Source organism: Muscardinus avellanarius, assembly GCF_963383645.1.
Source record: "Muscardinus avellanarius genome assembly, chromosome: X".
In the NCBI taxonomy this organism is placed as follows: domain Eukaryota; kingdom Metazoa; phylum Chordata; class Mammalia; order Rodentia; family Gliridae; genus Muscardinus; species Muscardinus avellanarius.
Window position 1 is genome coordinate 57,676,020 of NC_137792.1, and position 26,468 is coordinate 57,702,487.

Consider the following 26,468-nt stretch of genomic DNA (forward strand, 5'->3'; position numbering starts at 1 on the left):
ACTACGCTGAGATTCCATCTAACCCCAATCAGAGTAGCAAACAAAGAAATCAAACAACAATTGCTGGCGAGGATGTGGGGAAAGAGGAACTCTTTTACAGGGTGTATTTATAAACGATACTGAAAATTTAAAAGAGGCTTGTGCAATTATACATAAGTCTGAAAGGAATAAAAATTCTTCAAGCTAATGTGTTAGCAGAACATTACTCCTGTGTATTATTACTATATTTTTGTGGTACTGGGGTTCCTGGAAACCCTTCTACCTCCAGGCTACACTCCCAGACCTATTTTATATTTTTATTTGGATACAAGGGTCTCTTAAGCCAGAAAGGCTGGCTTCAAACCAGCGTGATCCTCCTGTCTCCGCCTCCCAAGTCTATATTTTAATTTTTTTTTTTGGTGGTACTGGGGTTCCTGGAAGCCCTTCTACCTCTGGGCTACACTCCCAGACCTATTTTTACATTTTCATTTGGAAACAGGGTCTCCTAAACCAGCGCGCGCGGCTGGCTTCGAACCTGCGCGATCCTCCTGTCTCTGCCTCCCAAGCGCGGGGATTACAAGCGTGCGCCACCACGCCCGGCTATATTTTAAATTGTGAAATGGGGTCCCAGTAAGTTGCTGAGGCTGGCCTCAAATATGTGATCTTTCTGCCTCAGCCTCCCAAGTACTGGGATTACAGGTAAGCACCACCACTATATCCAACTCTGCATTATTTACAAATCATGGCTGTATATAATAGATGAAAAGATTAGTCAAAGATTAAGAAAGCACATTTTAAGATAAATGAAATTCACAATGATCCTTAGTAACATCTGTTAAAATTCCAAAGACCTCAAATATGGTAATAAATAGGCAGTCAATTTTTTCTTTCATTTTATAAAATTCAACCATATATATTCCTGGGACATGACTGCTCTCATAGTCACTATCATTATAGACTCTAATGTTACTATGGAAAATGAAACTTATGCCATTAAATTAGGACTTCTGTTGTTACAGGACCTTTTATGTTATCTCTACTCTTTTCTTCTTTGAATGAAAAGGAGAGGGGTGGGGAAAAAGAAGCTACCTGAAGTCTTCCCAATGTTTGTTTTTAATCTGTAATACTTATATATATTTTGTAAAAATCTTCAACATTACCAGTATTGTACTAAATCAAAAACTAAATTCTCTCACTTCAGTTAATAGAAAAACAGCAAAAAGTAGGGTGTTTCACTTCAGCAGGTTTTCTAGTGAAAGGTCCCCCCCCCCTTTTTTTTTGGAGGGGTGGTACTGAGGATTGAATCCAGGGGCATTCTAACTTGGAGCTACAGCCCTATTTTTTTTTGCGGTACTGGGAATGGAACCCAGGGTCATTCTACCTCCGAGTTACAAGCCTATCCCTATTTTTTATACTTTATTTTGAAACAGAGTCTCACTAAGCTACAAAGGGCCTCAATAAGTAGTAGCTGAGGCTGTCCTCAAACCACGATCTTACTGTCTCAGCCTCCCAAATGCAGGGATTACAAGTGTGCGCTACCACACCCAGCTTACTTTTTATTTTGAAATAGGATCTCATTAAGTTGCAAAAGGCTTCACTAAATAGCTGAGGCTGGCCACAAACCTGAAATCCTCCTGTCTGAACCTCCCAAGTACTGGGATTACAAGCAAGCACCACTACACCCAACAAAGTCACTCCTAAAACTCTTTGTTCCAGGTAAAACCACAGGGAGAATCTACTTTTATTATGTAATAACAAATAATCCAATTCTATGTCACACACTCATTTCTAAATCCCAGCAATTTACTACAATTCTGTTGTGTTGGAATGGGGTTGTTCTGAATAATGTGAAGGAAAGAGAACATAGCATAAACTACTACTATGTATAGAACTGCGCTACATACTTTATATATACGTATACATGTAACTCTGTGAAATGGTTACTGATACCACATTTAATAGGCGAGGAAAAAAGACTCAGTACTTTCCCCTACCATCATACCATTTTCAAAATAAACTCTAATAGGAATGACAAGGTTTCCACCAATTTGACAGTTCCAAAAATATGATTTTGTCTATATTTTCAGAAGAATCCCTGAATTTAAAATAATATTTGTTACTGGCAAATATATGCACTTGTTTGACAAGCTGCAAAGAATAAAGTAAATATCATTCATTAACCATCCTGAGATAATCACTTTATGCTGTGTTATGCACATATTTTCTATACAATCAGAATGTAATATTAGAGCCATGTTATTTAGTTATCTGTAATATACAACTAACTCTTAATTCTGCATTATTTCACTACCGTTTGTACTCCATCCTCAAGCTGGTTTTCTGTGGGAGAAAAATAACATTACTAGTGGGTTTTGTTTTTAATGACGCTGTAAACTGTTTTTGACCCTATGCTGGTAAAAAAAAAAAGCCTGTTAAGTAGCTATGAAAATATGTAAAAAATGCATGACAATTCATTTTCTTTAAAATTTTCCAAGAAAATGCATCACTCTTCAAAATAAGCCATAATCTTAATTTTTAAAGATTAAAAATGTATAGGCAATATTTTCCTATCTTATTTATATTAAAACATATTTAGTTTTACTCATAAAACCACATGTAGTATTGATATGTTCTACTAGATACTTGCTACATTTGGAAGTATTCATGAAGAATTCTTAGATATTTGTCGACACTCATGATGGTTGATGGTCATGAAACAGGAGTACTCTAATCAAATGAAAAAGTGTCACTAACTTTGCAGAAAATCCCACAGAATATGCAGTGTTATTTCTAGCTTAAAATTACTTAATTTAAGTAACCTGCATTCAGAGGGTTTACTGTAAAATAATTAAAATCAATGCTATCATTTTATTATAGACATATCAAATACCAATCTACTCTAAATTATAAAGACCCAAATATCATTCATTTTGAAGAACATTCAATTTTAAGATACAGAAACTCTATAGTATCCAGATATGGTGGCACACATTTGTAATCCTAGTACTTGGGAGGCTGAAACAGGACTGTAGGTTCAGGGTAGTCTCAATGACTTAGTGAGACCCTGTTTCAAAATAAAAAAAATAATGGAGGTAGAGTGCTTTGGGGTTCAACCTCTAGTACCCCCCCCCAAAAAAAAAGTAAAATGAAAAAGAAAAAAAACTTAAACCTATACATTGAGGAGGCTGAGTGAAGTTTAACCTTTTAGGCATTAGTAGGTGTGAACTCCTAAAACAATCTTATTTGCATACCTTCTGTATGAAAATGTTTTCTGGATGCTGTAGCAAGACTATACAAAAATTATACTTCAATTAAATGGTACTCTTTAGTGAGAGAAAATTATATCCTACTGATATAAAAAAACTGTTTACCTGGATTTTGTTTTTGTAGTTTATGTCAATTCTTAATTCTGACTTACCTACTAAGTTTCTTGGAACCTGTATGACATCTTCAGCAAATTCAAGAAAGCTTCTAGCCTTTTTTACTGCATCCTGATCCTAATAAAAATGAAAGTTTCAAGACAAAAAGATAAGCAGGCAGAAATACTGATTTTATTTTTTGGAGGTTGACTATTTAGTAAAATATTTACCTCTCCATAAATATGAAATGTGCAGGTATCTTCATCTAGATCAATAGCAGTGACCCCAGGTACTTTTCTAGCTTGCTGAATATTAGCACCATGAGTACCAATGGCTAGACCCATCAGATCTTCTCGTACAATAAACTGTTCATGAAACCTTGAGGCAAGCTGCCTTGAACTCTGAAGAGAAACACATGTCTGATGAATATGAGTTAACAACTCTTAAAACAATGTACTTAGGTCAGCCATGTAAATTATCTTGACTCTGTATATCAGGTGCCTATAAATTAGTTTCAGTTGACAACTAATTTTAGAAAAGATCTCTTATAGCATAAATACTTTTCAGATTGCTACTGAAAGTCTATGTCATTTGATATATTTTTGTTAATTGGAAAGAATTTGTTGACAATTTTCCACGGTAACTTTTGAAAACCTATTTGCAAGGCTGCCTTAGTTAACTAATGATATCAATGATGTAATATTTAAGATGTACATCAAATATTCCCAAATAAAAACCAGTTCACTGGGTCTGACAGACTCAAATGTTATTTAGCAAAAAATACCATCTTTATAGAACATTTTACTTATTTCATTCTTACTAAATGATATTAGTATATTTTATGGGAAATGTTAGTTTTATAACTTATCACTAAGTACTGTGGTCTAAACATCCCTTTGTTGGAATTATGACATTAAACTTCCTCCTCACCAAACCTAAGTAAGGAATTTTAAAAACTAGCTGAGAGTTAAAATGAATGACTACAGTATGTCAAACTTTTAAAACTTATCTTACATGTATCTGAAACCTAACATAAGATCAGAGTCTGTAAGACCTTAGGATCTGGTTCCACAAGAACAATTAGCATTTTCAAATATTCAATGATGTAAAAAATAAGTTCCACTGATGTCCCAAACTTGTGGATAATTACCGTATTTTAATATATCAAAATATAATGTTTAGTTCCAGCATGCCATTAATGAAAACCAAACATATTAGTGGCTCATGTTGAAAAATGGTAATTTCTTATAGGAATATGGGAATCTCTTTAATATTAGTAGTGAAGAAAGATAGGCATGCACACTAGTTTCTCATTATTCAACACACTTCATAATTTGAATGAATATACCCAAGTGTAAACAATTTATAAATATAATTTGAATTTTTAGATTAGAATTGTAAAATATATAAAATATCCCTAAAACTTTACAAGAAGTCATATTTTTGAGTCATGATTCATTAACCTGGTTCACTCATTTCACTGATAATTTACTAATAAATGGTAAGCCAAAGATAGGGTAACAGAGCATTTAAGAAGAACAGATGTTTAAGAAGAGGCATATGAGTATATTTCTATAATACTCACAATGAAAGTAAGGAGGCTGTTCTGACCTAAAAGTTATGAGAGAATCACTAAAGAAACCACAAAATTGTGAACATAGGGACATCAAGAAAGACAAGAGCAAAAAAAAGCAATAAAAAAGACCAGCATGGCCATACAGAAAACAAAGTAAAATTTCCCTCTCCTGCTATGACTTCAACAATCACATATTAGATTGGAAGACAGCAAATTTCACGTGGTTTTACTAGAATATAGCCCTGACTATCTTCTATCTTAAAATGCAGTTTGGAACTTTTTTTAACTCTTATTTCAACTGATACTTTCCCCCTGATGAAATGAATAATGATGAGGAACACTGAATTTTGACAGTAATCTACTTTAGTTGACACATTAAGCTAAATCCATTTAGTTTCTATGGTAATGGATGGAAGTACTGGATAATTATCAATGAAAATAAATGTATGATGATGGGAATTATTAGAGAATTAATAAAAGTAGATAAAATGCACCTTAAGAGACGAAATAGTAAGTTAGGGAAATAGCCTCTGGCAGGAATCTGAAGACAGGAGTTTTAAAGAGTGACAACCAATTAGAATGAAGAAGTTCTATACCCTTTTGAACAGAGATAAACATACATAATGAAAGGAATATGATTAGATACTTAAATACTCTCTAGAACTTTAATGATAACATGTTACATGGAAGAAGCATTACCTCATTTTATTAGCAGCTTTGACAACGCATAGCAAAAATGAATTGGTTGACCAGAAGTCCCATAAAATATACATAAACTATTTAATTTTGAACCCACAGACATGAAAACCTTACTATAAATAATGCTTTGTACAATTTATTTTCCAAACTCTAAGGAATTACTAAGGAATAGTAAGTAAAGGATAAGCTGCCCAGGTTGAGTCCTGGAACTGTACAGTTATTCCAGACAGCTTTACAAGCAGTGCTAGGGAAAATTACATACCTCCAGCTGCTTACTGGCTTCTTCATTTCTCAATATCAAAGACAACTTAGTGCGCAGACTTCGAAAGTGCATGTCAATCAACATATGTGCTCGCTTTGAGGTGACTTCATTGATGGACTATGTGATTTAAGTTAACAACACTGTTATCAAAAGCAAATGCCCCAAATGAAATAAACCAAAAACAGATAACTTACAACACTCACCAAAATGATAAGGTGATAATTTTCTGGATCATAAGTTACAGAAAAGGCACCAACTGCCTTTTTAAAGTCCTTATGTGCCGATTCTTTGGCACACCTAGAAATAAAAAGAAATCCATTGTTAGGATGAATCATTAACTACTGGCACAGAAGAGGAATTATTACCAAATGTTGTATAATATATGCAGAATCATGGATTCATATTAAATTGCATTCATATAAAATATACAAATACATTTAAAAGTTTCATTCCTCTGCTGTACAATCTAAAATAACCAAATCAAGCATTTGATATTAAAAAAAAGTTATGTTCTTAGGGAATTACTGGTGATCTCAGATTGCCAAAGGAGATTATTTACGGCAACCACTCTCCTCTGCAGGCTGATTTTGGTTGCTGATGATATGTCCGTAGCTTCACTTGAAATCTTTTGGGGATAACTATAGGACATCTGATGTTTTTAATTTTAAGAAAAGTACCTAACCCATTTGAAAGGTAGAACAAAATATATTCAAATGAGAAGAAACAAAGATTTGTACACAAACACAATCTCTAGAAATGTTTCTAAGGAGAATTTCTGTGTGTTCTGAATTGCAATTTAAGGTGTATCTGAGGTGCAATACTCCCAAATCAGATTGTATCTCCTTAAATAAATCTTTAAAAAGAAATTTTTCTTAAAAAAGAATTCTTTCTAAAGTCTATTCATTACTCCAGATCAAGGATTTTATGTTGGAGATAAACTTTTTCAAGCTTCTTTAACTCTACTGAGTACATATTTATATGAAAATATTTTAGCAAAATGAGAAAAAAAAACCTGGAGCAATCTTTGGTATCTAGTATATGACATGAGAAAATTATCACATCTGTTTATTAGTTTCTAAATTAGCTTCTTTTAGAAAACAAATGTACATCATGTTCATTAACTTTTCATAGCCAACAAAGTATAAATAAGCATAAATCTGGCTTGATTATATAATTAGGAAACTAAGTTTTTCCCTCATTCCTATTGCAAACCAAACTATTTTTGCCAAAGCTCATTAAACTTAAAAAATCAACTATAAAATAACAACTTTAATTGTGTAGATTTGTCTCTGTATCTTCTATTCAGCTACCTATTCTCTCTTATGTGAAAGCTAGAGAGAAACAGGAAACATCAGGGATTCTGAATAAATGTGGAGAAAGTCCAGTAGAAAAGTGGAAGGAGACTGGGGGAGGGAGGTGAGAAGGTAAAAAAATTGAGTAAAGAAAAGGTTCAAATAATACTTTGGCTTCATATAATAGTATTGCTACCAGTTTCAATAGCGTGTATTGGGAGTGAAGGGGAGGTAGTAGGGTGGGATGCAGAGGGAAATACATCAAGTGCCGTGTACATGTATGTTTGCATCACACTGAACCTCACTATAATATATAACTGTAATGTACTAATGAGAGTATTTAAAAAAGCAATTGTAATATTTTAAAATTTATATTCTTAGTTAAATGAATCATATTATCATTTGGATGTTCTCAGTACTTCTTTATATACTAACTTACATTTGCCGTAAATCTTCTGGCACCTCAAGTTTGATCTTATGGAAAGTATCTTTTGTAGCAGGTTTGTTGGGATTAACCGATCGTAGACGCTCAATTGTGACAATTTCATTGTATGTAGCATCACATGCTGCATATTCTATCACATAAAACTGAGAAAAATAAATGAAATCATTCCTACTCATAGGCTCGAGAGCAAGAGCAAAGTTATACCTATATGGTTATTTTAAAGTAAATTTTCTAACAGAAAAAAAAATTAAATCAACTAAAACACATGAAATATACTAAATGTATAGCAAAAGTAATATAAAATGACTCAAATTAGCTATTAATTCAAAACAGAAATACAAACTGAAATGTAGTGTCTGAGTTTAGAAAAGGCAAATAGCACAAGAAAAAAATTAAGCATTTTCCTACCTCACCCTTTATCATCCTCACTTTAGCTAACCACCAACAGCATGGTTCTTTTTCATTTGCTCTGGAATAAACCTACACAAAAATTATAACACAGAATATTTTATAATTAACATAACTTAAAATTTATACATTATCACAGACTGGGTAAATTTTCTTAAAATGTCCCTAGGTGTCTGTCAAATCAATACACCACATGACTTCAAACAAACTGTACCCTTGTCTATACCCTAAGCTAAATAAAGATACATAACCTGAAACTACTTGAGATTGCCTGGGAGTTTCCTGTTAAAACATTTTCCTAGTTCTCTGTTCTACTTCAGTAATAATTAGTATTCTGAATACAGATGCTTAAGAAAAGCTGATAATCCAGAAACATGGGCATAATTTTGTTAGCTACTGAGTCACAATAATGTATATAAAAATGTACAAACTTGTTTTTGTTTTATTCTAATAGGCAAAAGCTAATGGGAAGTTACTGACCTTGGACTATGGCTTAGTCACTAAGTGGATAAGACCCTCAGCTCACTAGGGATACCACCTTGACCTTCCTGTCTCCTGGGGACTAAGTGGACAAATCCTTGGTTACTCTTTGGCCTCCTCTCTCCTCTCCACTAAAAAGGACAAATCCAAGCTGGTAATCTTCTGGATACCACCTTCCTGCTCTCTCACACACTGTGGATCAATTCTTCTAAGGATTTGTTTAGTGACCAAAGTTCAGTTATGATGTGCACGATGGAACCTTTTGTGAAGATCCTAGCAAATCAAGATTAATAGAAAGGAGAAACATGGTATATATGGAGAAATAACTTAAGTATTAGTGGGAAGAATGAAAGTGAAGAGTTGGGTGTAGTGGTACATGCTTGTAATCCCAGTACTTGGGAGGCAGAGATAGGAAGATCACAGATTCGTGGCCAGCCTCAACAACTTAGATCCTATTTAAAAATAAAAGAATTGAATAGAGTTGGGGGTATATCTAAAAGCCAGAATGCTCCTGGGTTCCATCCCTGGTACTACCAAAAAAAGAAAAAAAGAAAAGAAACTCTAAGTTACTATTCTACTATATAAGATACTTTATCTTCTTTGTAAAGTTCCTTTTCCTAATCTATTTTGCTTAAAAATGAGAGCATAGTCGTGAATGAACAATATATTACCCAAACAAAGATTCTGAGACTGAAGGAAAGGGAAAAAAGATTACTAATGGGCAAAAGAACTCAGGTCAGTGACTTTCAAAGATAGACAAATTTGAGCTGGGTGTGGTGGTACACTCTTGTAATCCTGGCATTTGGGAGGCGAGACAGGAGAATTGTGGTTCGAGGACAGCTGCAGGTACTTAGTGAGGCCCTTTGTAACTCAGTGAGACCCTGTTTCAAAATAAAGAATAAAAAACAGGGCTAGGGGTGTAACTCGGAGGTAGAATGCCCCTGGGTCCCAACCCCAGTACCGCAGAGAAAAAAAAGTCTAGGCAAATTAAATACACTCACTGCTTTAGTACTCAGTGGCATGGGGAACTTACCTCAACTTCATCACTTTCATTTATATCTTTATTATAACCTACAGGTGGTGGGAATCTCACATCATGGAATGGAATCTGTCTCTCTGGCTGCCAGCTGCAAGTAAGCAAACATAATTATTCAATATGCTTTAGGAATTTAACTGAAATAGTGAGCACTGCCATCAACTTTTGGTTAAGTGTAACCCACTTTTTCTAGTGTAAAAAAAGCAAATACTTTAAAATGGATAGTTTTTGTTCAGTGGAGCATAACTGTAATACAGAAGCATTTCAACAAAGTCTGCATGCAGCATAGCAGCCTTGTACTTCCATTTGGAATATTTCTCAAAACACGCTAGGTCAACAACTAATTTTTTAAAAAGTCTTGCTTCCAGTAATTACAAAAATAGCCTTTAATACTTAAATGTTAGTACTAGTAATTGTTAGTAATATCAACATACTTCTACTTGCAAAGGAATTAACCACATTCCAAAAAAATCACCAAAACTGTCCTTTAATTCCCAAGCAAAGTGGCGCAGTCATAAGCGATCAGCAAATCACAACTCACTTTCCCCCCTTTAAATTTTAGCTCCCACGAGGTGGTCAACTCTTGCCTTTGGTAGCTGGCTGGTGATCAGTAGGACGTTATCAGTATGCACTGGGTTGGTAGGAATCGCCTAAACCACAAAAACCCAATGGAGACAGCCTACAGGAGTTCAACTAAGTTGTCTATGATTTTTTTTTAATTTAAAATGATATGGAACAATTTTTTTTTTTTGTGGTACTGGGGGTGGAACCCAGAGGCTTTCTACCTCCGGGCTATACGCCCAGACCTATTTTCTATTTTGTTTGGAAACAGGGTCTCACTAAGTTGCTGAGAGTCTCACTAAGTAGCTGAGGCTGGCTTCGAACCTGTGCGATCCTCCTGTCTCAGCCTCCCAAGCGCGGGGATTACAAGCGTGCACCACCACGCCCGGCATGATATGGAACAATTTTGAAAACTATCAAATTAATCCTCTACCCACACAAAGATAGAAAATATTAAAAGACAAACCCTGCAAGACACTGCAGGAGTCAACTGCTGGAACAGTTACTTCCAGCTTCTTTTGGGGGTGTTTCATCAGTAAATACTGAGATCCCTTCTATGTGTTAGGTTTATGTTTTGTTAAATAATTTTCTTAGTAAAATCCTATTGAGGAAAGCATTAATTTGTTTTTTTTTTGTTTGTTTCTAAATAAAAGGCTACAAGAGGACAAATAATTAAGGCAGAATTTGTGGAAATCTGATAAAGGCGAAAATTAGATTGAACTCTTCCTCTGACTTATACATACTTGAAAACTCTAGATTTTAAAAATTATCTTTACTTCAGAAAAGCCTTAATTTTCCTGGTTCCAAAGAAGAAAAATGATTTTAATTCTTAAATGTATAGAGATAAAAACTCAAACTCATTATTCAAAAATGTAAAACAAGGAAGGCAAAACCAAAGCACCTAAAACATTCTGGTATTATACTAACAATAGTTTTATTATGACTGAGAAAGAGTAAATATCATAAAATGTTCTATGAATCAGTTTCCTTTTCTTTCTTTTTGAACTCAGGGGCATTCTACCTCCAACCTATACTCCCAGCCCTATTTTATTTTTATTTTTTAATTTGGAAACAGAGTCTTGCTAAGTTGAGGAGGGCCTTGCTAAATTGCTGAGGCTGGTCTTGAATCTGCAATCCTCCTGTTTCAGTCTCCAAGTACTGGGATTACAGGCATGCATTATTATTATTACACTGGCTTATTTTTTCTTTTTCTGACAAAAGTCAAAATAATAACATACAAAGAAGGGCAAAGAGAATACTCTGGTAGGGAGCTATCAAATTCTAGCAATCCAAATTCAGTGTTGGATCTCAAATCAACATCATGAAGATGAGGAAAAAACAGTCTAGCTATCTCAAATTTCCAGGAGGATAGACACATCTTAAAGAGAAACTTTTATGCAAATATGGTACAGGAGATAAATAATTAAAAGGTCAACAAATGGAATTATTTTAATTTTACGGTAGAAACATGATTGAAAACCAGGAAAATTTGATCTGATAAATCAACTTATAAATACTCGTACTATAAATAGAAGAAATGAGTGTTTTTCTAATACTTTAGATTAACTACAGGAGAAACTAGAAGAAGGGGCAATAACTATAATTCTCCTATTAGGGAAAACTCTTTAACTAGTAAATGGATAAGTATAATTACAAAAAATATTACTAGGTTATCAAAATTCTTCCATTAGAGATGTTATACTGTTGTTGCTTACGGTATAACCAGGGATGCTCAAAACAGCAAACCTGCAAATTATGAAACTCTTGGCTTTAGGTATTCAAAGAAAGATTCTTATTATTCAAACTTGTATTTTGGGTTGAGATTATCAGTCTAGAGCTGGGAACAGGACGGGATATTCTCAATCCTTTTATTTCTGTCTCTCTAAATGTGTCTCAGTCATCTAAGGATACTACTACTTTGTCCTGCTGATAGCTTAAAGAATCTGCTTTGCAAAATTTTCCAGATGTTGAAATGTAGATCTGCTCTTATTTTTTTGAAAGCATATATTTATTTACTGCTCATTATGTCTGGATCACATACTCTATTTTAACAGATTTACTGAGGCACAATTAACATACTTCAACAATTTCAATGTACAATTTAATGGTTTACAGTATGTTCAAAGATATATGCAATCATTCCTAGTCCATTTTAGAACATTTTATCATCTCAAATAGATGGTCTCTTTTCCATCCCCCAATAAGTACAAAGCAGCCACTAACTGACTTTTTACCTCTACAGTTTTGCAGCCTGCTTTTGATATATTAAGTACATAAAAGCCAAAACACTTTAATTGCTGACCTTTATCAGAGTTCAGGAAAATCCTAATATAGTCACATCTATATTTTGGCTGAAGAGTTTATATGTACTTTAAGTATCTTGAATGATACTATGGCAATGTCTTTCATTAATATTCAAGAAATTTTGTCAACAGATTTGTGTCACCCAATAAAATGCTAACATATATACTACTAATGCTTTTATACCACTAAAGTCCTATATCTGGTATTTTTATATTCTAAATTTGCAAAATAAAGCAGAAAAGACCATCTATTGTTATTACTTATTATAAATGTATAAGTCATGTGTGGTAGAGCAGGCCTGTAATCCTAGTACTTGGGAGGTTGAGACAGGAGGATCGCAGGTTTGTGTCCAGCCTCAGTTATTTAGTGAGGCCCTTTGTAACATTAATGATATTCTATTTTAAAATAAAGAATAGAAAATAGGGCTAGGGATATATCTCAGTGGTAGAATGACTCTAGGTTCAATTCCCAGTACCAAAGAAATAAATAAATTTATTTAATAAATAAATTAAGAAAGCAAGCATAAAATAAGTTAATAAGAAATATGACTATTTCTGCCGGGTGTGGTGACACATGCTTGTAATCCAGTACTTATGGCTAGTCTCAGCTACTTAGGCCTTCCAGTGAGACCTGTTTCAAAATAAAAAATAAAAAATGGGGCTGGGGTACAGTCTAGAGGTAGAATGCCCCTGGGTTCAATCCCTAGTACTGAAAAAAAAAAAGGGGGGGGAAAGAAATGACTCTTTCTGATAAAATTCTGATAAAATATACTAGGGAACTAAAACCACAAGTTTTAGATTTAACCCACAGACATTTCTATTGGCAATATTCATGAATACCTTCATTTTTTTTCTTTCGCAATAACCATAAATATTACTATAAACTCAGTTTACTAGTACAGAAGAATCTTTCTTCACAATCAAGGAGACTAAAGTAAGGATTAAGATTACACAACTGGGACCTCTGAAGTCATTAGCAGAACAGGTATCCCATTGATTAATAAGTTGTTCGGAAACTTAATCACTAATAAGAAAAACATTCAAACTAGACTTGAATTTCAAAAATGAAGAAAAAAATAATTAGCATAAAATATTAAAGAAACCAAACATTAAAATTATATGTTAAAATACTTACTTGTTTTCAAATGCAACTGTTATTGAATCTTCATGAACATCCTTTACAAATGCCTATAAGAAACATATGAGAAATAAACTTTTAAGTTTAAAGACCACTTTTAAATTAGACCTTTAGCAATATGAAGCATTTTGTGTTTAAGAATAAAATGGAGCTTTGAATGAAAGTCAATTTTTGGTTCATTCATTAATCACATTTATATTGCCACCTACTCTATGCTAGGCTCTAGGAATACAGTTAAAACACTATTAAAATAAAAACTGTTCTATGTCATAAAGAGAGACAAACATACTGAAAATTAAAATGCAGTGCTAAGTACAAAGGTGGGGGTACATATCAGGTTAGAATTATTAAAAAGTAACATGCTAACCAAATAGATCGGTTGTAACTTATCCATAAATACTATTCCTTCTTTCTACTGTCCTCTTTTCACCTTGTTATCTCTTATTGGTCTTTTAGGTTTCAGTTTCGATGTCACATTTTATGGGAGAAAGCATTGTAAATTCTCATGTCTTTCGATACCAATTATCCATGTTGGTTATTGGAAAGAAAATGAGTTAGTATTAATACCATTCTTTGACTTCTGTATCCTCAGTAACTGACAAAATTTCTAGTATATAGTGAGTACCCAGAAAACTAAGTTAAATTCCTATCTTCTACTTTCTCATAGCTTTTTGTGCATGTCCCTATTAGATTATTATTATTGCCTATCTTCTCAGTGGCATTAAGCTCTTAGAGGTTGTTGTAGGATCTTATTTTATTCAGTTATCTTCCACAATGCCTTGTATTGACTCAATGAATAGTTATTTGGTGGATCATTGCCTAAGAGGTTCCTATCCTAGCCCAGAGTGGAAAAGTCTGTATGAGGGTGGTGCTAGTACTAAGGTAAGATTTCTAATGAATTTTAAATGCTAAAGAAAAATAACCAAACAAGAGAGAGTAAAGTAGGAAGAGGCATTCCACAAGGCCTAAGGGTCAGCAAGACAAAAGGCTTAGACAATGAGAAACAACTTGGGGAGTGACAAAAATAAATCCTTTGTCAACAAGCAGCCAAAACAATTCAATGGGAAAAGAATAAATAGATATTCATTTGTCCCAACAACACCATTTGCAAAACTAAACTTTGACCTTTACCTCAAGCCATATACAACAATCAACTAAAACTCATCAGAGTTATAAATGGAAGGGCGAAAACCATAATATGTTTAGGAAAAAATAGAGTCAATCCTGATGATATTGGATATCCACAATAGTTATTGGGAAAAAAGTTAGTTTGAATTAAGACCATTCTTCCTTCAACTTATTTGTCCTCAGTTAACTGACACAATTCTTGGATGCCCAATGAATGTTTTAAACAGTTAAATGCAAACATGTTGCTAACCAAAAAGTACCTTTGAAAGTCTGATGTAGCCAGGCGTGGTGGCACACACTTGTAATCCCCGCGCTTGGGAAGCTGATACAGGAGGATCGCACGGGTTCGTAGCCAGCCTCGGCTACTTAGTGAGGCTTTCAGCAATTTAGTGAGACTCTGTTTCCAAATAAAATATAAAAAAGGTCTGGGAGTATAACCCATAGGTAGGAAAGCCTCTGGGATCCACCCCAGTACCACCCACACACACACACAAAAGAAAGAATGTCTGATGTTAAAGGACTCTTAAAAAATGAAACTCCCTGGAATATTGAATTAAAGCATGTGAATTAAGCATTAATTAATGGCATCTAAGAAAAACTATGGATCCTGAGGCAGGGCCCTGGAAAGCATTGATATTGAAGCAACTCAGAGACACTAAACTTTGGCAATAATGCTTGATTGAATACAATTAAACAATTGCTAAAAGAAACTTTTTCCTTATATGAATGATTAAAGTAGACTCTAATGGAATCAATGTATTTTGATTTATCTAAGATGGCTAAATTATTATTTTAAGTATGGTTATATATACTTATACTTATTTTAAAGTGAAGAAATATAAATTTTCTTATCATTCCTACTTATTTTTACTCAGCTAGATTTAAATTACCAACATTTTCTGTAGTATATTTTGAGAAATCTAATATTGGCCACAATATTTTAAAACATACCAGATATCATAAGAATGCCATGTCCCCAGTATTCCAAGGGGTTGTTTGCCTATTTCTTCAGCAACCAACAACAAAGGGGTCTGACTTTAGTTAGAGGTTCAGGTACTGGTCATTAAGGCTCTTAATTTTATAAAGTAAGTTTAAATTACACAGAAAGGGAAGAATCCCCTTTCACCTGCATTGTTCCCTTGTCTTTCCATGACAGTAATATAAAATTAACAATTTATTTTTGAGGGATTGTATCAGAATACTGACTAAAATCAAGACTTCTATTAAGTGACAGTCCCCTTATCAAATAAAGCCACTGCTTCTGTCTTTATCCTTATATAAGATTTTAAATGTTTGTATATGGGGGCAGTAAATAAATGTCTTGCAAGTACTACTACCCTTACCTAAAACTGTGCCTATTTATCAGTGTATTTCTATATCATGTGTAGTTATTTACATTAAAAATGATTAAAATTATAATTAATCTCCTATTCACTCTTGCCACATTTTGAGTGTTTCAATAGACACATATAGCTCAGTGGCTACTGTAGTAGGTAATACTGATTTAAAACATTTACCAATTTTGATTTTTTTTTTGCTTGACTAGCGATTGAACCCAGGAGCATTCTATCTCCAAGCTACACCCACAGCTCTATTTTTAATTCTTTATTTTGAAACAGGGTCTCACTGAGTTGCAAAGGACTTCACTAAGTAACTGAGGCTGTCTGAAAACTGGGATCCTCCTGTCTCAGCCTCCCAAATGCTAGGATTACAAGCGTGTGCCATCACACCTGGCTGTTGGTTATTTTTCAACCCACCATAAAAACACTCTGGAAGTCACCTTAGTCATACTGCTACATTGTTATTTTTCCTTAAACTTTCCCAAGTTAAAGTACACTCATTCACTACATTTACCTAGTTCCTCAAATTAAACATTCTCTAGAAGGAGGAAGATCTACAAGTGTTGTGACTATAACACAAAAACAACAAAAAAAGCTTTTACAGGCTCTGAACACCATTGCAGATGTAAAATGTCAGAAATAGCTCCAGTAATCATAGTCCAACAGGACTGCTGCCTTTGACTTAATGAGGCTTATCTGTATATAGGTATTTGCATGATTGTTTCAAAATCAAGTATTTTTAGTCACTGCATATTAAGTGAATACAGAAGGCATGTGTTATCTTCTGGTTACTGCTTTAATAAGGAGAATAAAATAAACTCATTAGTTGCCTCTGGGCTACTAACACACCAAGGACAAATAACATCTGGTGAGTACCAAGTTCTTTTACTAAAGCATCACTTCAAGGATTTCCATTATTGTCCTACATTTCACCATACTTTTTCCAGTAACTCTCCTTTTAGCCCTGCCCTTCCCATACTCTGTCACTCATGCCCTCATTTTCTAGCCACCTCCAGAACACTGTCATCCCACCAACAACTTGGAGAAGTATCTTGCTATGATTCCTGCCTATTAAGCAAAGTTGAAATCTACGGAGAAGACATGCTAATAAAATTCTTGTGAGGTTTCCAAAGGCACACTGAATGAATGCACAAAAGAAGCATCACTACGGTGGATGATGGCTAGGGCTTGGGGTCCAGCCATTTTATGAGGCTGTGTTTCACTGTTTTTTTTCAAACCTAGGCTCAAAATCTTGGCTCTACCACAAAAGAGCTGGGGGACTCTCCAAGAAGTGATCTTTGGACTTCAGATTCCTCATTTATGAGCCAGGAACTGTACCAGCCTAAAATTGTCAGTATGAAATTACACACATAGGTGATGCTACATAAATGATAAATCGGAGATGAGCATATTTCATCAAAGATGCAGAACTATAAACATTTTTACATTCAGGGAAACTTACATACCAACAAATGCACACTTTTAAAGGCTCTAATGGGGCTACAAAGCCAAGAGCTCTTAAGGATATTATCAAAGACTGAAGTTCTCCACAGGATGTCACTGTCACTCAATAGTGCTCATGTTTTCCTGAGGAGATATATAAGATTTAAACACTCACAGTGGTAACATAATCCTTGACTCCTGATACAGCAAAGTAAATAAATAGCTCAAAATCTTTAAAAGTTTAAAAATTAAGATAGAAAAGGAAAGGCTATTTCCACAAAGAGATTACAAACTAAATGGTTATTTAGATCCTGATAATAAAACGTAATGAAAATCTTGAGGCTTGAGAAAGGAGAAAAAATATATTTAAAAATGAATAGAAGTTCTTGGCCAGAAGGAAAAAACAGAAAATTTTAAGTCATGGGATTGCCAATTTACTGGCAACTAGACCAAAGAGGCAATCACAAAAATCATACGTAAAAATGTATGTAATGACTCGAGCTACACATTCAAACATTACATTACCAGGATAGAAGAAACAAAGACAAAATGTCCATCACTGTTTGGGAAAATTAATTCCACATTATACCTCACACTTCTTAGCTTAGAAAACTATCTTAAAAATAGATTTCACTGGTCACAAGAGAGGCTTATCATGTATAGAAGTTTCCAAGTAATCCCCTGACCACCACTACTACATTATTAGTACAGAACATGCAGTGTTATAATTCTTTTGAGCAAAAATCCCTAAATTTCCAGCACTGTAAAAGATTCCCCTTGGGTACCACCCCCAGTACCACAAAAATTATTAATTTTTCTTGGGTGTATGTATTTTTTGAATACTTAAGTTTTAACAGTCCCTAGTGTAGGTAACAAAAGCAAATGTCTCAGCAGGGTCAAAGATTTTTAAATTTATCTTTTTTTTTTTCAGTACTGGGGATGGAACCTAGGGACATTCTACTTCTGAACTACTTCCTCCAGCCCTATTTTTTATTCTTTATTTTGAAACAGGGTCTCATAAGTTACAGAGGGCTTCAGTAAGTAGCTGAGGCTGGCCACAAACCTACAAATCCTCCTGTGTCAGCCTCCCAAGCGCTGGTATTACAAGCATGTGTCACATCTGGCTTTATTGTTCCTTAATAGGCATTCATATGAAGAATTAAGAAAGAATTATGTCTGGTGTAAAAGCTTAAAAAATGAAAGCTTTTACACCACAGAGTACTTTATAGCATCTTTAATATTAAGAAAATAGACAACACACCTATGCAACTGAAATTAGAGGATGCTAAGGCAGTGTTATGGCAAATACAAAAATTACAATGTAATAAAAAATTGAATAGGAAACTAAATCCGATTAATTTCTCCAAGCTAAATTTCAAGGAGTCAGATGTCCAATTTCAAATCCCAGGTCGGAACCTGAAGAGTTGTGACAGTAAGCCACTAACCATTCTGTCCATCTTCATCTTTATCTAAAAACTGAGAACATTTTTCAGGATTGCGGAGAAGATTAAATAAATTACAGAGGTAAAGCACACAAAACAGTGTTTGGTTAACTATTATCATAATCATGATTCCAAATAATTTCACGAAAAACATTTTCATAGTGGGCAGGAATTAGAATGCCAAGTACTATTCTATAAATTTTATGTTTAATTAATAACTTGGAGGTGATCAGAATACTTGAGTATGGAATTAAAAATTTGTACTTCAAAAGGGGGAAATGATGCATCCACTGATAAAAAACACTAAAAAGGGAATGTAGGTTTTGGAGGAGAAAACATGGTTGACCGAAATAATTCATTTCAAGTGCAGAATAACACCTATATGCAAAAACAGAGAAGCTTTACAGAAAACATGAATGCAAGTTCATTTGCATTTTATGGAAGTTTATAAACTTGGGAACTGTCAGTTTACTGGTAATAAAACATTGATTTCTAGCAGAACATATAACTAAAATGACGTTAGGTCACTTGTCTTCATTTTAAAAATTTCCTCTTTATGGTATGTTTTATATTATCTGCTAGCTATGGGAATAATACTCAACAAATGAGTCTTCAGATACCAAACTTATAAATTGCAAATTAGCATTACATATTAAAACAATGAATTAGGTACAAGCCACTGTATTTTGAGAAACTAACAATGTTTTGAATCTTATGTCACCAACATACGCTTTATCCCCATTTAGTAATCTTCATACTACTACATAAAACCTAGGAATAGTAGCATACATAGTGCCTTTATATTGGAATGTCATGCATTCTACATCTAAAATGGAGTTAATCCACTACCATTCTCAATACATCAAAACTCCTAGTCCAAAGAACACTACATTTGCAGCAAATGTCCCAGAAGAAAGACCTATTTCAACCTTATTCATTTAAGAAATACTTTTTAAATGTAGTATAAATCAGTGTCGTTTTATCTTAAATTACATACCCACAGGCCTCTGTAAGTGGTACATGTTATCATTTTTGTGTGTGTGGTACTAGGAATTGAGTACAGGGACATTCTACCTTGGAGCTACACCCCCAGCCCTATTTTTTTTTTTCATTCTTTATTTTGAAACTGGATCTCACTAAGTTGTAGAAGGCCTCACTAAGCTGAGGCTGTCTATGAACCTGCTATCCTGTATCAGCCTCCCAAATACTAGGATTACAAGGGTGCACTACCACCCCTGGCTACCATTTTTTATTAACTCAAAGAAATACTAAGTATAAAAGTAATGACACTGAGCTGAGCGTGGTGGTGCATGCTTGTAATCCCTGTGTTTGAGAGGATGAAACAGGAGGATCACACAGGTTCAAAGCCAGCCTTAGCTACTTAGTGAGACTCTGTTTCCAAATAAAATAGAAAAAAGGTCTGGGAGCTAGCCTGGAGGTAGAAAGCCCCTGGGTTCCATCCCCAGTACAACAACAACAACAACAAAAAAAGTAATGACACTGATTATCATTAACTTTCAAGTTTTTTTTTTTTTTTTTTTTTTTGCAGTTCTAGGGTTGGAACCCAGGGGCATTGTACCTCCGAGCTATACCCCCAGCCCTATTTTTTATTCTTTATTTTGAAACAGGGTCTCAACAATTTCCAAAGAGCCTCACTAAGTAACTGAGGTTGTCTTCGAACAGTGATTCTCTTGCCTCAGCCTCCCAAATGATGGGATTACAAACTGAGCCACCACACCTGGTACTTTTAATCTTTAAAAGAATAAACATTATGAGATAAATATTGAACAGAGTTGTTTCATTGTTTTGCTCATCTGAACCCTGAGTTTTAGTTATTATTTAGCAAAAGAACCAAAGCATTCTTGGATGGAGAACTGTCCTTTGAAAATATAGAATTTCTATCAAGTTGTCGCAATCTGAATTCAATTACATTGGAGTTATTTGACTTATTCCGTATTTTAAAGGCCTTTCTATAAATTTCACGAACAAGGGTTCCATTTTCCCCATAAATTTAATGTTGTTCCATAATAGTTAATTTAAAAATGGCCTTCAATTTGTCTTGCAAATCCAACCTACTGGATAGGAAACTGTTTACTTCTGCTTTACTTTTCTAACTCACAGCTATCTTCTCAGTCATTTAAATTTGTTTTTCATTACAGAAACTACATCTCTTTTTTTGCGGTACTGAGAATTGAACCCAGGGACATTCTACTTCCAACCTATAACCCAGCTCTATTTTTATTCTTAAGAACTCAATATTGCATGGGGCCTTACTAAGTAGCTGAGGCTGGCTGTGAATCTCTGATCCTCCTGTTTCAGCCTACCAAGTACTGGGACTACAAGCATGTGCCACCATGCCCAGCTTGGAGGTTTTCTTAAAAATTAACCTTAATTAAATACACTTAACAGAAATTTCTCAACATACTTTTCTTCAAAAATTACACTTCCCCTCATCGAACCAAAGGATAACTCAATTTTATTCACCTTCAAATGAGGTAACTTGCTAAAATAAGGAGGAGATAGGAACAAGAAAGAGTACTACTTATAGTCATTTGCAAGCCAAATCATTAGAACCAATATGTTCTTCAGAACTAGGATGTGCTACTTGCCTTCTATGGCAAAGTCAACCTCACTAAAAGTACAGTAAGAATGGTATCTAAGCTGATATCTCAAATCAATTAAAACGCTGCTTAACTATTTAACCCCCGATAAACAGACTGGCACAACTCTAGTGCCAATCTAGGGGCCAGAATGATTCTACAAACTCAATGAAATAAAATTCAACCAAATTTTGATTTCTGAGTCAACTGACATTGGCAAGTTTAAGAACATAAATGCAAATATTATGTTAGTATATAACAATGATAAAGATTATTAGACTTTTACAACAAAAGGTTTTGGTTTTGCTAAGTGTACACTTTCCTTATTTATGAAATACATTTTTCCAAATGTCTCCGTAAAATTATTAACACACATAATAAAGCCCCTTATTTCCTTATAGCCAAACACGTCCCGTTTGAAACGTTTATACTATAATAAGCTTAAAAATTGTTGGACAATGGCAATAGCTATTTTCCACGCTTCCTTCCACGTGCACCTTCTGTTGCCAAATTACTGTAGGAAGATAGGATTTTACTTACAAAAGTCATGGACATTCAAGAGGAAATGAAAATTTATAGATTTATAATTGCTAGATCTACAGTAAGTAGGCACCAAAAATACTTCAGGGCTGAATACAAATATTTTCCTTTCTTTGATCATTATCACATTAGTTGATATTCAATAGTGTAACTTAAAGAATATAGTAAATCCACGAATGCCTATTTAAAATCTCAACAATACAGACCACAATACTACAAAAATCAGAGATTACAGTCAAGTTCTTAAGAACACAAAACAGTATTTCCAAATACTACTTAGGAAAATTTTCTAGAAATCAATCATATACACCTAGTTAATTTCCTAAAGTTCTGTGGCATATATTCAGGCTTTTGAGGACTTAAAATACAAAGAATGTTTTAAATAGCTGAGCTACTAAATGTTTTTAGACATGGAATCATCTGTATTACTCAATGTATCCCATTTCTAAAAAGGGAAGGGGGCCGTGAATATATCCGATGGCCAACTACTGTAATGCATCGCTCGACTACGTTAGGGTCTTCCTGAAACTTTTTGCATGTAAAATCTCCTCCAAAATTCACCGAGAGGCCACGAAAAATCAGTGCCATTGTGATTTCTTGCTGACTATCACCCTTTGCCCCGAACCGGGGAGCTCTCCGAAGTCCCAATGCTGGAAGGGAAAACAGAAGCCTAAAGCTACCAAGACCTACACCCTCTTGGCGAAGCTGGAGGCAGCCCGGAAGAAGCCTCCACATTCCCCCAACAATACCCCCAATTCAGGCCCGGATCCCACCGACAGAGGACATTCAGGAAAGGAGGAAGAAGCCTTTCGCTGGCACCTGGAGCCCATTCCAACCCTTCCCGCCGGCCTCTCGTAAATGCCGCCCGTCCTCGCCCATCTCAATGCTCTCTGGCTGGGCTTGGCCCAAAACGGCCCTCTCCAACTCGCTCCTTTCTCGTTCTGGTAGGCGCCGGGGCCTCTAGCTGGAGGCTGCACGGGGCTCGAGGGGCTTCCTACAGGCCCCAAGTCAGTCTCTTTCCTCCCAAACCAGCTCCCGCCGCCGAGCGTGCCCGGGCGCGGCGCTGGAGAGAGGGCCCCAGGCCTGTTTCACCGGCGCCACCGAGAAGAAAAGGGAGGAAAGGGAGGGCGAAGATGGGGCCTGCCCTCGAGCCAAGTACCTTGTAGAAAGCGCCATTGGAGCCCCGCACTTCCACCACCAGCTCCTCCATCTTCTCGTCAGCCTTGTTCGCGACGGGAGCCCGCCCCCGAGAGCTGGGCAGCAGGGGCTCCAGGCCCAGGCGCCGCCGCCGTCGCCGCCGCGCTGCCGCACACCCCCTGGCAGCGGCGCCGCCGTTACCGTCGCCGCCCTCGCTCGCCGTCGGCTTGCCGCCCGCACGAAGGCGGCCCCTCACCGGAAGTGAAACCGAAAGGGAGCAGAGCGCCTGACTAAGGCCAAACGCTCGGCCCGCTCCTCGTGTAAACACTGAAACCGCGTCACGTGACCGACACTGCCCCTCCCCCCGCGGGCTCGGCCTCTTCGGCCCCGCCCTCTCCTGCCTTAAGGCTAGGGAGCGCGCGCATGCGTGCTGCTGGGAACTGGCCGGGAAGCCTGGTACGACGTAGGGCGCGCGGGTTGGGCGTTCATGGGGCAGGCGGAGGGCGGGAAGAGACGAAAGGCGGAGACAGGTCTGGCCGCCTAGCGTCGCCTGAGGACAGGGGAGGGGGAAGGCCGATGGTTCTCTGGTTTCTGCGGAGCGCAAGCTGGGGCGTGAGAAAGGGCCTTCTGTAGAGATCGACTACAGCTATTATCCGAGTGAGACCTGACTAGGATTAAAGGAGCTTTTTTTTTTTTTTTTCCCTTCAAAGTTAATACAGAGCTTGATTGAGCTGGAGGTGAAGTACGGGGACAAGAACGGCGATGAATTACATTGGAGACGACTTTAAACTGTAACGGTGGCAACTATAGTGACCCAGTCTTTGGGGGCCCTTAGGTATAGGGAGCTGGGAATGACACCTTTTCCCACTAAGAGATTTGGGGCTGCTTTGTACCTCCTGTGCTTTCTGAGGGGTGTTACATATTTCCAGGAGCTCTGGAAGTGTTTTTCCTTCCGCAGAGGTAGCACTGATCCACACACGCCCTTTTACTCAATCCAGTTTTATAGTTTTACTTGATCAACAGGCAAAAAGAATATAAGTAGTTGTTAATTGTTCTACAGTGTGTTTCTGCCCCTACTGTCTGTCTGGCCTGTACCAGAGAGGGGGTGGGGGTAAATGTGTAGCAGTCACATGACCTATCTACAGGGGAAGTGGCACCTCTTTTCTTGCAGCTCCATCCCTTTACCCTGTACACTGGAAACAACCCTAGTTTCCCTATTCCTGCCTCTTAAGTTTATATCCACCTTGATGTATATTTGTTTTGTCCAGAAGGCTTGTATTCAACTGAGAAGTTTGAGTGCCTGCCATGTGACAAGCCTTGTGTTAAGTGCTAACTAGACATTAGTGAGAAAAAAAAGTGACAGATTTGAACATGGAAACTGGAGGAATAGATGGCCATAAAAATAAAATTATCAAAAGTAAATGTTTAGTTGCAACTGTGATAAAGGCTATGAAGAATAAGTTTCACCTATGAAACATTCATAGGTGAAACTGGGTTGTGACCCAGTTGCAGGGGGATAGAGAAGGAAATGATTTCAGCTGGAATGTGACAGTTAAATGGTTGGGGGAGATGGGGTGAACAGCCCCAGGCAGGTATCCTAGAATGAAAGGTATGTTAGGCCTCCAGTTTTTCCCTCTCACTCTGGGCTCACAGCCAAAACAACAATGTCACTGTAGGTGGAACTTCTGCTTTAAAGCAATCCATCAAGTGCCACAAGCCTTGAGGCCATAGTAACAGGAAGTGAGCCATTGTACTAGAGTCTTTGTAGTAGTCACAATATGTGAAGACACCAGTAGGGGTGAAAGATCTCACCTTTAAAGTATTACCTTTAACCTAAATGAAGCAAAAGAGGACACTTTGATTAGAAAGATTATACAGTCCAAGTATAAGATATTGTGTAATTTTCCCAGGGTATTCAAATATGTCAGCTCCTCGGGAACTGGTGCTGTTCTTGAACCTAAGATCTCTTTGTGCCTTCATGTCTCTGTACATGCTTTCGGACTTCATAAATACCCTTATCCTTTAGGTTATCAGCTGAATTCCTCTTTTGTAGTTATGTTACCTTTGGTGCAAAAAAGTTAATTTTTCTTCTTGATTCTTTATACATTGTTGTTACGGATTGGGAGAATATGGTTTGAAGAAACTGTTCCCCGGGAACCCCTGCGAGGGTCCTGGATACACTTTCCCCCAACCCATAACAAACCCCGAAATGACCCAAAACAGAAAATTACCGTGGATTCTTTTCCTAAGCTAAGAATAAATATGCATAGCTTGGACAGTTGCTGAAGATTTAAAGAAGTTTATTAGAAAGATAGAAATACAGAAAATGGAAATACAGCCCCATGCCAAAATGGCATGAGGGGATTACTCAAATGAGTATACCAAAGGGCTTACACGTGGACCGGACTTTTTATACCCAAGACCTCCATCTTGTTTGCGTGACTCTGACATAGTGAACGTCCCTGTAAGGTACCTCCCCTAGCAAGGTGTGGTGAGGTGTCTCCTTTCCTGAAGGGCAAGGTCAAACCCTGACCTATCCTGCCTAGATCATCGGGTAGATCTCTTTAGAAAGCAGAAGTCCTAGCTCTCCTCTATTGACTGGTTAATTGCTTTGAGCTAGGTTAATTTACATTGGAATAGCTGCCTGTTTTAGGCAGAAATCAAGTCCTTTCTTTACCCATGTCTGCCACCATTTTGACACAACTATTTTGAAATATACCAATTATTTTCTTTTTAAATATATTAATAATCAGAGCTTTCCCAAATCTTCCTAGGTCATTCCCAATACTGGTACAATTGTCATCATCAATCGCTATATGGGCCTTTTGTTTATATTATTTTTGTTATTTTTCCTGAACTTTTTCAATCCCACTCTCATTTTTTAGACAAAACTGTAGAGTATTTTATTCTGATTCTTGATAATTTAAGAAAGGTGTTCTGAGCTGGGTGTGGGAGCCCATGCCCGTAATCTCATAATTGGGAGGATGAGACAGGAGGATCACATGTTAGAGGCCATCTTGGGCAATTTAACCTGGTGTCAAAATAAAAAAAATAAAAATGGGATGTAGCTCAGTGTCAGAGGGCCCATGGTTTCAAAGCCCAGTGCCCCCCACCATGCACACACAAACAGTAGTGTTTTATACATTTCTTTTTCATTTACAGAGACTCTATTGGACTATAAATCTCAGTTTTCAACTTTTTCCACTTAACACTATTTTTTAACTATACTCACATTGTGAGTACACTTAATTTGTTGCTTTTAATTGCTGCAGAGTATTCCATTGATTTTATTGATACATA

General features: G+C 36.2%; 1 protein-coding gene across 1 annotated transcript in view; it reads right to left on the reverse strand.

Annotated features, from left to right (window-relative positions):
* Window positions 1-23,241, reverse strand: part of FMR1 (fragile X messenger ribonucleoprotein 1) — a gene marked incomplete at both ends in the record, with an annotated part of 36,460 nt that extends 13,219 nt beyond the window's left edge. The window contains 9 exon segments of the mRNA XM_080719318.1: window positions 3,398-3,476; window positions 3,569-3,739; window positions 5,876-5,992; window positions 6,079-6,172; window positions 7,607-7,755; window positions 8,021-8,092; window positions 9,534-9,627; window positions 13,536-13,588; window positions 23,191-23,241. Of these exon segments, the coding sequence (XP_080575444.1) occupies window positions 3,398-3,476; window positions 3,569-3,739; window positions 5,876-5,992; window positions 6,079-6,172; window positions 7,607-7,755; window positions 8,021-8,092; window positions 9,534-9,627; window positions 13,536-13,588; window positions 23,191-23,241 (880 nt within the window).
* Between the last annotated feature and the right edge of the window lie 3,227 nt (window positions 23,242-26,468).